Genomic DNA, 15,684 nt, shown 5'->3' on the forward strand with positions numbered 1-15,684 from the left:
GTAAAAGTGTTCCCATTGGTCTCTTAATTTTAATGATGCTGCGTTTGGCCAAAATGCCCAAAACTGTGTCGTTTTCCAGAACCTAGTTTCTGTAGAGTGGCAGGAGTTCATTAGAAATTCACCTCTGTGTTGTGAGCAGGACTGTTGGCATGGAGCAACCCCGCCACCCTTCCCCTTCTCGTTCCTGAGAGCTCAGATCAATGAACTTGTGGCCTGTCCAGTGTATGTTTTACATAACAAATACGATCTTTTTTAAACTGCCTTTTTGCATCTGTTTCGCAACAATTTGAATAAAGAAAATACTCGCAACGCAATTTTCAGCTTGATTTTCTCAACATATGTCCTCCATCATCAGAAAAATGCAGCAAATACATGTTAAAAACACCATTTTCATCATGTTAAAGTGTGGATTTGCAAAGGTGCAGGTTCCAAAAGGAAAGATCAGATGAAGCGTGCAAACTGAATAAATCTGGAATACGTGCCGGGTGGAGTCTTTGTGATAACTCACCCATGAAAAATGGAGAAAGTAGGGCAAAATAAACAGCACAGGTGAGGTGGAAAGAAGCAGGTTTGAACAAAGACTTCTGCTGCTGGTTTGCCTGCAACACCCGAAGCTGCATGACTGTTAACTGCAGAAAGAGAAAAGTGACGTTGACTGTTCTGACAGTTTCTCTGTTCTAGAGTAAACAGTCAGCTGCTCCTCTGCAGATGACTGTTGCAGATTCTGCTGAAGTCAGACTCTTTCACTGACACATCTTCTTTCAGGGAAGAAAATGGCGCAAAGTTAGATTCTATTCTCTGAAGGTCGTTTAAGGACACTTCAGGGTGAAACCAGTTCTGAAATATCAACTTCTGGAGTGAGAGTTTATGGAAAGTTTACTGAAAGGAGAAGAGCAGAGCTCACATTCCTGCACTTTGCTCAGAATCTGTGCAAATTAGGCGTTTGAGGAACACAATCTATGTGCCTCGAGGATTGATTGTCTGATTGACTGAACTGCTCATGGATCCAACAACCATACTGAGGGGAGCTGGATTTCAGGGAGTTCTTTTCATCCAATTCATGATCTTTTAGGTTCCTCGTTGCTGCAGATTTTCTTCTGTCTTCTAACACTTTACTTTAGGGTTCTGTCTGTTGAGTTCTCTGTTTACTCTTCTTGGCAATAGAACTGGAATGGTTTCATACAATTGGATTGGTTTTAACTTGTAAAAGCACTTTGAGTTGACTGTTTACTGTTCAGTTTACTGTGTAAAGAGTTCCCTCTAAATGATGATCGATTGTGTTTTCAGTCAATCCAGGAAGTTGGGGGCTACGTTCTGATCGCCATGAACGATGTGGCGACCGTCCCGCTGGTCAATCTAAGGCTGATCCGAGGACAAAACCTCTACGACAAGTTTGCTCTGCTTGTGATGTCCAACTACCACAGCAACAACATTACTGGAGCGCCCAGATACACCAGCGGCCTGCGGCAGCTGCAGCTCAGCCGCCTGACCGGTGGGTGCTGCTTGTGCACACATTCACTCATTCGGGGCGGGGGGCAAGTTTCCCAGCGGTGAGAGAGCATGCGGGTAGTTCACGGGCCGGCAGAGAGGGGAGTTATGTCATGTTGATGCAGGAAGCAGTTCAAGAAAACCTGGGAATGAGGGGTTTTCTTGCTTCACAGTGCATGAAACCTCTGGCAGTGAGGCAGATCCAGGCTCTGGCTGTCAGCTCAGGAAAATCTATCCTTCAGAAATTAAAAACATACAGCTGATAGTCTGAGCAAAAAGTTTCATTTTTCAGAGCAAGACACAAAGAAGAAACTCAAACCAGCAGTTAGAGGTTGGTTGCCTGCCAGTTTCTGCCTTTTCTCATGGGCAAATACAGGCATGTGAGGCTCCTGTTGTTTCCATTCCTGCATTAGGCGCTCTTTGTTTCCTGCTGCATGTGGCCGACCCGGACACGGAGCTTCCCAGAAGTCCCAGAAATGACGCTCTGCAAAACAGAGTGAAGCATCACTTTACACGGATAGGAACACGCAACGATAGAAAAGGACGCGTCACACTTTTATTTGATAGCCAACAATAAACAACGTATCATGTCTGACTTGTATTTTTGTTAAAATTTCAATTTAGTAGAACAAAATGATTCTGTACAAACAAGCATGTTTACTCATGCACTGTAGAAAATTCAGATAACATATTCTGAGAAGGTTATCTTGGCCAGGTTTTTCTTTTTCCTAAAGCCCTTGTCAAAACATCTCTTACGGGTAGATATGGGCTGTATGCGGGAGAAAAACGGGCAAACCTGAAATGGCCCGCATGAAATATTAAGGTTGTAAACCGTTCGTTGAGCCCGTAGAGAGAAAATGTTCATCCACGCTTTTTTCTATGGGCATGCTGCAAGTGACAGATCGTAGGGAACACTTATACAACACACAGGGTAAGTGAGGGTGAAGTACGTGAGAGGCAGACGTGTCGCACAGATTTTTTTACTTTTCAATCTCCCCAAATCCTGCACACTGCCTGTTAGTGCCGTTCACATAAGTGACTGTTAGAAATGAGGACATTAGACTCCTGAAGTGTAGGTCAAGCTGTGCATCACATGGTGCCTAATGTGCTTCTGCATTAGGTGGGACCAACCTTTAGTTGGACCATCTCTTAAACTTTGACATCAGTGTTTCTGACTAAACTCAATGACTTACTTTCTGCTCCATTGCAGAGATTTTAAATGGAGGGGTGAAGGTAACCAACAATCCTCTTTTGTGTAACATGGAGAAAATCCAGTGGTGGGACATCGTTGACAAAGCCAGAAATTTCAGCGTGCTTCTGAAGTTTGACGACTACAAGCGAGATTGTAAGAAGATGAAAAAAGGTTTTAGCATCTGAGCGCCGCATGACCCGCTGCATGATTGTTGCTCTGTGTGTCTGCAGGTGAGAGGTGTGACCCCGGGTGTGTCAACGACTCATGTTGGGCAGCGGGACCGGATCACTGTCAAAAATGTAAACCTCAGTCTCTGCATTTTAAACATTTTTTGAATCAATTAGCCCGAGCTCTCCTAACAGAGTTAACTCTTGAGGTCTGTGCTATTTTCTGTTAACAAAGCAATCAGAGGAAGTCACAGAAATTCTGAATACAAGAACACTCTTGAAGAAACTCTTATCACCGATGCTATGTATCCCTTTATATGGAATGCACTACCTATTGTTTCCAGATGGAGGCAGATTGTGTCTGTGAGCCTCAGAACTCCTTCTCTGCTGTTGGCAGATGAAGTGTTCCTTGTGGGTTTCTTTGAGACATGACCACTGGCTCTCTCTGGAGGAGTCTGCTGCTGGGATGAGTATAGCACATCTAAGACTGAGACTCTCAGCAGGGATATAACAGAATGCAATTATAGTGGATTTTATGTAGCCATGAGGGGGTCCAAACCAGGGTCTCAATGTCCCGGTCTGAATTCTGGATAAATACAGAAGGTTGTGTCAGGAAGGGCATCCAACGAGAAATTTTGCCAAACCAAATGTGCAAATAAGACCTATAATAACCATACCGGATCAGTCAAGGCCCGGGTTATGGATGCAGTGAACAAAGGCATGAAGGTATGGTGTCTATGAAGACTCTCATTCATCCAGGTCAATTCCATCATAGTAGTAGGTTAAGGGGCTGTCATCTGGACTTAGTTTTTAATGTTAGAAGACGTTTCACCTCTTATCCAAGAGGCTTTGTCAATTCTGAATTAGCTGGTAAAAGAGCTTGTATATATGCGCTCATGGGGGGGGGGGAGTCATACCTGAAACTGGATGGTATTGTCAACTTAGCCTACATGATTTCGGGTTGTTAAGAGTCCTTTGTCCTTAGCTGGGGGTTGGGGAGCCAGTGACTCCCTTCCCAAACTGGTCATCTCTTTCAGCTGTTAACAACCCAGGTGAAACTGGTTCGGTTTGTTTGAGTTTCAGAACACTGCCGTAGATGGATGGAAGAGTAAACCTGAGACCACCATTCTTATTAAGAGAAGGTTTATCCTTCTTGACAAAGATAGCTCCTTTCACTCATCACTCAAACCATCCTTTCTCTCAGACTAGAATTCAGGCTTCACTGTCCTCGAACGAGTGGTTTGTGGCCTTCAGGTGGAGATGCACTGCAGACTCAGGTCCACTTGGGTTGGCTCTGCGATGTTGGTAAAGCCACTTGTGCAGAGGTTGTTTGGTTTCTCCTGTATACTGTTCATTGTAATTCTCTTTCAGGTCTGACTCCTTCCCCATGAGCGCATAAATACCAGCTTTTACCACCTAATTAAGAATTGACAAAGCCTTTTGGATAAGAGGTGAAACGTCTTCTAACTTTAAAAACTAAGTCCAGATGACAGCCCCTAAACCTACCACTATGATGAAGGTATGGTGTTAGAAGAGAGGATGCAGAAGACAGGGTTAGATGGAGGAAGCTAATTGGCTGTAACGAACCCCTGAAGGGAAAAGCTCAAAGGAAAAGAAGAAGCCATGGATATGGACTTGTCAGGGTTGTGCTAGGTACACACCGGTCATGTGATGTGCTTTCAAGAATGTGCTGAACATGGGCTCTTGAACATGCAGTATGCTGTGTGAACTGGTCCCCCCATGTTCCTTCCTTCACTAAAGACCAGGAGCTGTAGCTTTGTCAGTTAATACACATAGCAATTTAATGAACAGAAATGGACTTTCTTGGGGAGTAAGGTCTACCTCAGCGATAAGAATTTCAGCCATATAGAGGATACACATCAAACACATCACATCACACCACCACAGGTGGTGGAGGAGTGAACTTGTCAAGAGTTTTCTGATCTGATAGAAACTTCAGTATAATTTAATGCAATGTGTGTTTTTTGTCGGCTAGTCACCAAGCTAGTGTGTGCTGAGCAGTGTGGGCCCGGGAGGTGTAGCGGCCCCAAACCCTTGGACTGTTGTAACCAACACTGTGCTGCAGGCTGCACTGGACCTCTAGCCACTGACTGCCTGGTGAGCTTCAGCAATTCTGCATTAACCATAATCTGCATATGTGGCTGTACTGTAACCTGACAAGTCCAACACTTTGCAACCTACAGTAGATTTAAAGCATCCAGAACCGTGAAACTCTTTATTTTGAGATGTTTTCTTTTCATTTTTAAGGACAGAACCTCTTTGCTTTTTACTTTTTTGCAGGCCTGCAAAAACTTTAATGATGATGGTATCTGTAAGGACTCCTGTCCTCCTTTAAACCTCTATAACCACAAAAGCCAGCAGGTGGTCGAAAACCCCAACGCCAAGTACAGCTTTGGAGCAACGTGTGTTAAGGCCTGCCCACGTATGAACTTTGCATATTTTCCTTTAAAGACACCAATGTCTGATAAATATCTGCTGAATGTCTACATTAAGATACAATATTAGCCAGGAATGAGTCAATTTACCTAGAAATGTTTGTTGTTCAAAGATTTTGGACCATCATTCTTTTGTGTTACCCTAAGGATTAAAGCGCCTGTTTGTGACTCAGCTCTCAGCTGCATTTTGACTGTTGGTGTCACCTCTGTAGACAATTACGTGGTGACTGAGGGCTCATGTGTCCGGGCCTGCAGCCCCAACACATATGAGGTGGAGGAGAATGGAGTCCAACGCTGCAAAAGATGCGAAGGGCCTTGTCCTAAAGGTAGAAACCCACAAACACAACTGATTCATGACGAGAAAGCTGAGCACGGCTCCTTCTTTTTGCAGCCTGTGATGGAGTCGGCGTTGGTAGACTCACCAACACAATCGCTGTCAACTCTTCAAACATCGAATCTTTTAGGAATTGCACAAAGATCAATGGAGACATCGTTTTCCTCAAATCTTCCTTTTCGGGGTAAGACTTTGACAGAATCACAAATTTGAAAATAACAAAATGTTGTTCAGGTAGCAGGTGTGCATCTATTCCAGGGAGTTTCTGTGCACCTCAACTTATTCAGTAAAACCAGGGTCGTGAAGTGAAGCAGGCTTAAGATGCTTGTGAAGGTTAGGGACAGTTTATAAGAGATCAACTATTATTCAATAGAAAAAAGAGGAACATTGCTAGTTCTTGCAGCGGAGCAGGATTTTTCACACACATAGTTCAAAATAACCCAAGATGGGAGTTTTAATCCAACCCAACTAACGTTTTGCTGGGTTATTGTACCTCAAGAAAAAAAAAACATATATTGGGTTAAATTAAACCAGTACAACCCAAAAGAATTTGCATTGCTCCAATAAGTAACCAAAAAATAACTGGGTTGAAGAAATAACCCAAGTATTTTTAAGAGTGCATGGCATTTTCTTGGTCCATGGACTTTGAAAATCACGTAATTCATTTCACCTTTTTGCCAAAAATTAAGGAAATCAGGAAAAAATAGGCATAGCAGTGCTAAGGACACTAGTAGAAACGCTTACCAAAACAAGCAGGAATTACACCAAAAAACCATCAAAACAAGGGGAAAAATGGCCCTGAAATGGGATTAAACATGTTATGACTCACAGAAAACCCAAATGGTTAAATTGAGTCATTTTTCAAACGGAAAATTTGCACCGTGTGTTATTTGATGTAAATTTGTTCTGTGAGGCACGCAGCTGTTTGCTGTCGCACCTGTTATGTAGATTGTTCATTCTGTGGGGTACTTGTTGTGCTAGAAACCACTGTAACTCAAATTTCTTCATCTTTTACTTAATATTTAAGCAAATGGGTTCCAGATCTGAACATGGGAGTCAATCTGAATTTCTTTTGTAGAGATCAGCACTACAACATCCCACCCATGGACCCTAAGAAGCTGGAATACTTCAGGACAGTGAAGGAAATCACAGGTAAGCTCTCAAGACTGTACATCTGTAGGATTGCTGGGGGGTTTAACAACAGTGAATAGAATCAGATTCCTCTTTGCCAGTTGGATTTAAAAATGTCAGTTTCTGTGAGTCATTCTGCTTGATTTTTAGCAGTCAAATAGCCATGGACACATCCATCCCTTGTTTTGAACTTCAAAAATGTGCCTCCCATTCAAACTAAGAAAAGTTTGGCATGAAGATAAAGGGGAATAGCTGTAAAATTCACAAACGTGCTAGTTTTTTAGCAGATTGGTCCTTCTTGTTCCCAAGTTCAGATTTTCCTGTAGTGTTTTCAGTACTAACAGCATTTCTAAGAACTGTTTTGTGTGTTAAAAGTGAGGGTCACCTCAGCGCTTGTGTCATTCAGGGCACCTCTTGATCCAGACCTGGCCAGAGAACATGACGTCTCTGTCTGTGTTCGAAAACCTGGAGATCATCAGAGGGAGGTCCCTGTTTGTGAAGTGAGTGACTGCCCATACCAGAGATAAGATAAAATTTGTCAAACAAACTTTGTTCCCAAAACTTGACTTCCTGTTTGTTTGCCCTCACGGATGCGACCACACTGCACTGTGTGGCTTTTCTCCTGGAACTCCGCCTTCCTCCCACAGTCTATAAACATGCCCAGAAGAATAATTGGTGATTCTATTGTAGAAACAATAGAATGAATAGAAACAATAGAAATCAATAGAAACAATTAGGCGTGAATGTGTGTTTGGTTGTGTGTCTCTGTGTTGCCCTGCAATGGACTGGTGACTTGTCCAGGATGAACTCCACTTTAACTCTTTAGTAACTGGATTGCAGTGATCCCAAAATGTTCGGAAATAAGTGGGTTTGGGAAAAGGATGGATGGATGGATGGATGGATTGTTGGATGGATGGATGGATGGATGGATGGATGGATGGATGGATAGATGGACCCATAGGTTTAATCCCCACTTAGACAGTTAACCATATCTTTCTTTCAGTAAATACAGCTTTGTGGTGGTGGGTGCCGATAACCTGCATTGGTTAGGCCTGCGGTCCCTGAAGGAGCTGAGTGCCGGGAACGTGCGCCTGAAGGACAACAAACTGCTGTGTTACTCCAAAGCCATGAACTGGTCCTACCTTTTCAGAGACAAAACACAAATAGTGGATCAAACTCCCCCAGTGGACGTGTGCGGTGAGTCCAGAATCTTTCTCTGTTTCCCTTGTGGCAGAAATACAAGAGCTTTCATATGTTTTCCTACAGAAGGGCAGAATCAAACCTGTGACCAGCAGTGCTCGAGCAAGGGCTGCTGGGGTCCAGGCACCAACATGTGTCTGTCCTGCCAGTACTTTAACCGCAAGCAGCACTGTGTGGAGCGCTGCAACTTGCTACAGGGGTGAGGGAGTTTAATTTTTTTAATTTATTTATTATTTCATCTCATTTTATTTAATCATTTGACAGACTTTGCTGTTTCTATAGTTTAATTTCTTTTTTTTGCAGTTTTATACCATTAAATGATGTTTGACATTTGATGGCTTATATTCTCGTTACACCAAATGTTCCAAAAGCATTTTTTTAAAGCATAGAATTCTTGACATTTTAAACATTTACCGATAATATTTCAACACCGAAAATAATGTCTGTCCCAAACCACACACAACTTTGTGCAGTGAACCTCGGGAGGTGGAGGTGGAAGGCAGCTGTGTCGAGTGTCACCCAGAATGTTTGGTGATGACTGGGACCCAGACCTGCCACGGACCGGTCAGTCCCATTCATACCCTTCTCAGCTAAAGTTCATTAACACTGCACCTCAACAAACATCATAGTTATGATGCATCAGGACCTGTGGCACCAAGTTCATGAACACGTGAGACCAAAGAGGAGACATTTGAGCACATAAATACCCACTGATATTTTTGGGTTGTCCCATTGTAGAGGGTTATAGACAGGAGGGGCTGCATCTTAAAGGGAGCGCAGGTGTGTCTTGGAGCTCCCTTGAGGCCTGTACGGCCACCTCAAGTAACGTCATGGAAATGGAATGTACCATTGTTTTGTGTGAGTTGTAAGTGTATTGTTAAGTATTTTTAAGAATGATGACTTATGACGTACAGGTGATTCTGTGGTGTCCTTACGCCACACTCTAGTTGTTAGTAAGTAGTTTCTTACTGACCACAAATGCTGCACGCATTTGGTATGCTGGGGAAACCTAAGTGCTCGTAGGATGTCCACACAAACTACACTCTGAGTGTCTAAATTCCTCATTTCTAACAGTCAGGCTACACAAAAGGAATGCGGACTCATAACTTGAACAAGATTAACGGGCTCCTTATGCAATCTGCAGGATTTGGGGGGTAGAAAAAATGAAAAGTTTATTCGACACACCTGCGTCTCACCTACTTCACACTTAAATTTGTTCAAATGTTAACTTTGACCTGTTGCCTGCAGCATGCCTGTTGAAAAAAAATGTGCATGAACATTTTCACTCAACGGGTTCACCGGATGGTCCACAACTTTGAAATGTCCTGTGGGCCACCTACTTACTCTGTTTAAGTTCGTTCATTTTTCACCCACAGACAACTCGTATCCACCCGTAGGGGGAGCTGTCCCCAAGGCATAAGCCATAGCCACTCCAAACTGTGTTGAGGGCTGTTAATGAGGGTTTGCTCTGCACTCTGCAATCAGATTGCTTCACTATGAGCCCATCTCATGTGTTTAACTCTAAGAGTGAAGAACTAAGGAGCTGCAGCGATCCAGTCAAAGTCCCCGCCTCAGCTTGAGAGAGATCTGCTTTACATCCTGTTAAACACAGTTATGCTGCGGTCCCTGTCTTGTGTTCATATTGCCCATAATAATCCAGGTCTGACCCTACTCTCAGTGAGGTTTAGTTATTTGTACCGATCATGGAATAGAGAGGAAAAATTATCTGTCGAGATCTGCTGTCTGGACCTTTAGAAACAACCACAGTCTCTATTTTCATCAGCTTTTTGGCTTACATTCAGACCTTAAAAAGGTCTATATATTTATTGATTTTTTCTTTTCTCAGGGGGCTGAAAATAACAAATAACAAATCCATCAGTTACCAGCTTTTTTCTCTCCTCTGAAGGGGCCAGACCAGTGTTCCCAGTGTGCCCACTTTAAGGATGGTTCCCACTGCGTACGGATGTGCCCCCATGGAGTTCTTGATGACGAAAACATGTTGATTTGGAAATATGCTGATCAGAATGGCCAGTGCCAGCTGTGCCATCAGAACTGCTCTCAGGGGTAGGATGCAAGCCGGTGTCTTTGTCACACGAGTGTGACTGGCAGCCCAAAGAAACCAGAGTCACACTTCTTTGGCCTTTCTCTGCAGGTGTTCTGGACCAGGACTGTCGGGGTGCTCGAGGTGATACACATTTTTACTCAGCAGCTAAATTACTCCTTTATGAAACAGTGACTGACACAAACTGCACCGTTTGCCTTTGTTTGCCTCAGTGGGTGTTTTTGAGTCACAGCTATGAGACAATAACATTCAACTGTTTGAAAATTTCAACTAAAACTTGCATTATCATTATACAGCAGTTTGACCTAACTTGGGATGCAACTGTTCACTTTCCCACGGTTCGGTCCAAACCTCGAGCTTTGGGCCAAATTTCTGTTTCAATATATGATTTGTGTATAACTAAACAACAAAAACGAAAAAATGTATAAAAATCTTGAAAAAAAAGTTAAAAAAAAAGGTAAAGTAGCGTTGTGTCTGAATTGCTTTTTAAATACCAGGGCACTAGATAGCCCCGCACTATACATTCTTTTGGAGTAGGGAGAGAATTTAGACAAAGCTTAAGTCCAACACACATTACAATAACACCCAACATGTGGAAAAAAACTAACAGACTTTTGATTGAGCGCCATGTACCTCTCAAATCACTTCAACACCAATATGGTAAGTGTATTAAATGTAGCACAAAATGTGTTTCACCCTTCAACAAAAACATATACAAACACTTTTTCAAAGATTCCAATCCATGTGTATTTCAAGATTGAACTGGACTCTACGTGCTTCAGTTCACCATTAACTTAATTCTTTTAAAATTATTTCTTGTTTTTTTAAGAAAAAAACATTTTGTTAGTTTTCTTGTAAAAATGCATGATTTAGCTATGAAACAATCACCATCAGTTATTGCCAAGTACTAATTATTTGAAAATATTTTTCCAAGTAATATAAGAACCTGTTTGGGAACGAGACTTTGAAAAAAGTATTCATCGAATCGTAAAAGGAATCAGGAATTTGGCTCCGGATGGCACAGAGGAGCCAGTGAAGGAAACATAGACGAGTCCCAGCCTGCTAGAGGCTGTCCATGCTACAGTTACTGTCAAAGGCACATTGGAGAGTTTTTCCAGGAGAATGATCACTCGCCCCAAATCCTCCGTTCATTGTAAATGGTAACTGGCGCATGCTTGTGTAGCGCTTTTCTACTTTCCTCGAAGGCCCAAAGCACTTTGCCCAAAGGCTGTCCATTGTCCTCACATCAACATAAACGGCTCCCAAACGAGACACAAACACTGTAAGCTTGTGTTTTTTTTCTTTTTCAGCTGTGTTCCAGCTTATTGGGAACTGTCTGTTGTTAGCTCATATTACTGCTACTTCTAGCTATTAGGTGTTTGCCAGATTGTGCTCATTATGACGAAATTGTATGACTTGTGACTTCTACGTTTGAGTCAGTACAGGAATTCTTGTTGGAATGATTGACACCAACAGAAATATTGAAAGCACACGGCCTGTGCTCATTCATTAAGTCTAGTTGATATATTAAGTATTGCTTTAGCTGTGTTGGAAGCCTAGCTGTGTTGTTCTGCGCTGAGGACATAGCACAGACAGACAGTCATCACACGTCTGAACCACTGTATTGTGTTACAGGAGAGAAACACATCTTTGTGCAACTAAACAATGTTTCATACTCTTTGTGCTGATGTGCTTTATGGAGAAAACATCTGGAGCACATTATTAATCGTTGTTATTAAATGTTATTCTAATGTAGCTTTCTTTCATTGGTTGCATCCAACAGGTGAATGAAAATTTTCTGGAGGCTGATCTCACCCAATCAGTGATGAAACCTCCTCTTCACTTTATCAATTATAAAATTGTTTAGGATTTTTGAGAATGAAGTTTAGCTCGTGTGTACCATCATTTTTTTTAAATAAAGTTTTACGAAAGATATGGCTGTGAAGATTCTCCTTTATCTAGTGATGTTATTACAGGAATAATAACACATGACTTTGTAAAACAAAGAAACAAGTCATTACAACAGTGGAATGATTTGTAGAAGCTCAGTGACAGATCAATAAATGATGCAATAAAAAATTACACATTTTACAGTCTCTGTCTAAATATCTGAGCTGCACACATTTGACAATTCTCCACGTAAGGATGATGAATAAGCATGCTGCCCTATTATTAAGAGCTTACTGCTCATCCAATAGATGCTTCCAAGTCAGTGTCCCAGCTATGTATTTGATTTGAAGATTAAATTATTTTTACATTGCTGTAAAAATGTTACGAGTATTTTTTTTATCATCAAACTGTTTTTGTTTAAGTTTGCATATATAATCACCAACCCGTTCACCGAGAATATGGCCATATTCATGTTTAGCTTTCAAAATATCGTTTAAGACTGTTGCAGATTTAGAATTACGGTATGATTCTTCCAGCAAAGGAAGTTGTGTCTCAATTTCACACAATCGTTTTTGTCTAACTTTTTTATTAAATGATTGATACAAAATAATGTCACCTCTAATTACAGCTTTAAATGCTTCCCACAACGTAGAATCCGACATCATGCCATTATCATTAAATTTTAGAAAATCGGAAATGTGGAAATGTGTTCCAAGAAGGATTTGTCCGAGTTCAGCGCAGGGTTAAACTTCCAGTTATACATTTGTTTGTGTAACTTGAAATTAATTTTGCACTGAGAGGGGAATGATCAGAGATTAATATAGGATTATACACTGAAGAAGCAACATTAGATATTAACCTAGCGTCAACCAGAAAGTAGTCAATCCTAGAGAAACCGCCATATACCTGTGAGAAGAATGAGTACTGCTGACCTGCTGGATGTTGATGCCTCCAGATGTCAGCTAAGTTCAAGGATTTCATTAGGTTATTCAAAATTGGGATCAATTTGAGAGTAGGGGCAGTGGCAGAAGATGATCTATCCAATCGACTGTCAAGAAAACAGTTAAAGTACTAGTATTTTTTTAAGAAACTTTTTATTACCTAATCAAATAGGATACGTTTTTATTGTTAAGCTTTGCAGAAGAACTGGACAGACAATAATCTTCTTAGTTTTTTTGGTTCATTCAATATGAAGAGCTTCCTTAGCAAAACAACTGAAAACAGATACTGTCAGTAAAGTTTTGATTTAACATTTGTCACTTAAAACATAACCAAACAGTATCTTTAGAGGTACACAGATCACATATTCAACTTGAGTGTCTAAAATAAAAATTCCCAACACGTATAACTGAAAATGTATTGACTCTTAATTTTGTTCCCCAAAGCCTCCTGGAAGCTGAGACAGACCAGTAAATGAAGAGAATTTAACAAATAAGTAGAAAAAGAAAGAAAAAACAGTTCATCTAAAATGTACTGAAACATCGGGGAAAAAACTGCAAGTTCAAAATTTGTTTGAAATGATAAACAATAAAAAGAAATTAAAAGAAGGTCCTTTTCTGTTTGTGTCTTCTCAGAACCACTACACACTCCTCTCTGGCAGTGGGCGTGGTCAGCGGGCTTCTGGTCGCAGTAATCGTCTTACTGTTTGTCCTTGTGTATGTGCGCCGGCAGCGAATTAAGAAGAAGAGGACTTTACGGCGCTTGTTGCAGGAGAAGGAGGTAGGACAACATTTTGATGGTTTTGAAAAGATTTTTGACAATAAGAGGTGTGGGAAGAGGAAACCCTAAATTTGATCAAACACTAACCTAATGTGCTGCAGCTGGTGGAACCTCTAACTCCAAGTGGTCAAGCTCCCAACCAGGCGCTGCTGAGGATCCTGAAGGAGACAGAGTTCAAGAAGGTCAGGGTGCTCGGCTCAGGTGCATTTGGGACAGTCTTCAAGGTAGGGTTGGGTTCAGTCGTTGATGATTTTGATTCTACTCCAGTCTTGACTTTGCCTGTGTCTGTGTCTTAGGGTCTGTGGGTTCCCGAGGGGGAGAACGTTAGGATCCCAGTTGCCATCAAAGTCCTTCGAGAGGCCACATCACCCAAAGCAAATCAAGAAGTCCTAGATGTGAGTGACTTTTTAAGTCAGATCAAGCTTCTTTTCGACAAAAGTCTCACAACAGTAGATCTTAGGTCCCCAGGATTTCCTTCTGCTCAGTCTCCAAATGTCTTCTGATTTTGCCAGTCATTCGTTCTTTTGTTAAGAAGAAGCAGGACAGTGGCCTTCAAGGACTTGGAGGATTTGTAATATCAGGGTCTCAGACACTACACCTGGAACATTCAAAGCAACAACTCAGAAAACTCCAGCATTATCAGACACAAACTCAGACAGCTTTAAACCCACCACCAACATTTTCATTTAGTACAACGTCCGGTCAGAGTCACTCTTACAGCTAGCGTCTCTGCTAATGTCTACTCTGTGATTATACTTGATGGACTTATTTGCTCATTGAGCGTATTCATAAAGGTACCCCTAATAATGACTAACATAAATCTGTACAGGAGGCGTATGTGATGGCGAGCGTGGATCACCCTCACGTGTGTCGTCTGCTTGGCATCTGCCTGACATCCTCCGTTCAGCTTGTGACTCAGTTGATGCCGTACGGCTGTTTGCTGGACTATGTCCGGCAGCACAAGGACCGCATCTGTGCCCAGTGGCTGCTCAACTGGTGTGTCCAGATCGCCAAGGTGAGCCAAAATCAGGCTCCACGGCTGTGCCTGAGGCAGAAGCTCAGCCAAAGCCCGTCAGTGTGTGTCCGCGTGTGTGTGCACATATGTATACGCTGTGTGTGCGGTAAAGCATAGTTAATCTCCTCAGTCTGTTCAAAGGTCTCGTTAGAACATATGAATGCTGGGAAAACCAATAATACAAGGTCATGGAGGCTCATGCTGGATTACCTTTGTTCAGCAGCTTTAGTGTTGCTGAAAATGTCCTCAGAAGTGAAAACAAGAGTTCTTTTTAGTTTTCCTTCATGTTTCCTGTTTTATTTTTCAATTCTTTAACCTCTGCTAAAAATCTTGTCCTTGCAGGGCATGAACTACCTGGAGGAGCGCCACCTTGTGCATCGAGATCTGGCAGCAAGGAACGTCCTGCTGAAAAATCCAAACCATATTAAGATCACAGACTTTGGCCTGGCCAAGCTGCTGACAGCTGATGAGAAAGAATACCATGCAGATGGAGGAAAGGTGCACATTATTTGAAATTATAGCGCAGAGGTGCCCAAATCCAGGCCTCAGAGGCAGGCCTTCTGATGGTTTTCCAGAAATCCTGTCTTATCTGCTGCTCATTACCTGGATCGATCAGGTGTGTTTAGCCAATAAGGAGCTTCAATGGCAGGTTGGTTGGAAAACATGAAGGACACCAGCCCTCGATGCCTGGAATTGGGCACCCCTGTTATAGTGCTTTTATAACCTTGAGGCTTCAGAAAGGAAAATTCACTTTAGTTTCTTAGGGAATCTAGGCTCACCGGCCACTTTATTGGGTCCACCTTGCTAGTACTGGGTTGGACCCCCTTTTTGCCTTCAGAACTGCCTTAATCCTTGGTGCTATAGATTTAACATGGTACTGGAAACATTACTCAGAGAGTTTGGTCCATATTGACATGACAGCATCACACAATTGCTGCAGATTTGTTGGTTGAACATCCATGATGCCAGTCCCCTTATACACCACATTCCAAAGATGCTTTTTTGGGCTGAGATCTGGTGACTGTGGAGG

The 15,684-nt window shown here is 42.1% G+C and overlaps 1 protein-coding gene across 1 annotated transcript in view; it reads left to right on the top strand.

Moving 5' to 3' along the window:
• The window catches only part of LOC101169984 (melanoma receptor tyrosine-protein kinase), a 42,367-nt gene that overhangs the window by 21,535 nt on the left and 5,148 nt on the right, over positions 1-15,684 (top strand). The window contains exons 3-21 of the mRNA XM_023950106.1: positions 1,288-1,492; positions 2,699-2,833; positions 2,911-2,979; positions 4,844-4,965; positions 5,149-5,290; positions 5,516-5,629; positions 5,695-5,821; positions 6,716-6,789; positions 7,175-7,268; positions 7,772-7,965; positions 8,035-8,167; positions 8,442-8,532; positions 9,875-10,032; positions 10,121-10,153; positions 13,495-13,639; positions 13,741-13,863; positions 13,936-14,034; positions 14,469-14,654; positions 14,997-15,152. Of these exons, the coding sequence (XP_023805874.1) occupies positions 1,288-1,492; positions 2,699-2,833; positions 2,911-2,979; positions 4,844-4,965; positions 5,149-5,290; positions 5,516-5,629; positions 5,695-5,821; positions 6,716-6,789; positions 7,175-7,268; positions 7,772-7,965; positions 8,035-8,167; positions 8,442-8,532; positions 9,875-10,032; positions 10,121-10,153; positions 13,495-13,639; positions 13,741-13,863; positions 13,936-14,034; positions 14,469-14,654; positions 14,997-15,152 (2,400 nt within the window). The remainder of the gene's footprint in view (positions 1-1,287; positions 1,493-2,698; positions 2,834-2,910; positions 2,980-4,843; positions 4,966-5,148; positions 5,291-5,515; positions 5,630-5,694; positions 5,822-6,715; positions 6,790-7,174; positions 7,269-7,771; positions 7,966-8,034; positions 8,168-8,441; positions 8,533-9,874; positions 10,033-10,120; positions 10,154-13,494; positions 13,640-13,740; positions 13,864-13,935; positions 14,035-14,468; positions 14,655-14,996; positions 15,153-15,684) is intronic.

Source organism: Oryzias latipes, chromosome 20, assembly GCF_002234675.1.
Source record: "Oryzias latipes chromosome 20, ASM223467v1".
Classification (NCBI taxonomy): Eukaryota; Metazoa; Chordata; class Actinopteri; order Beloniformes; family Adrianichthyidae; genus Oryzias; species Oryzias latipes.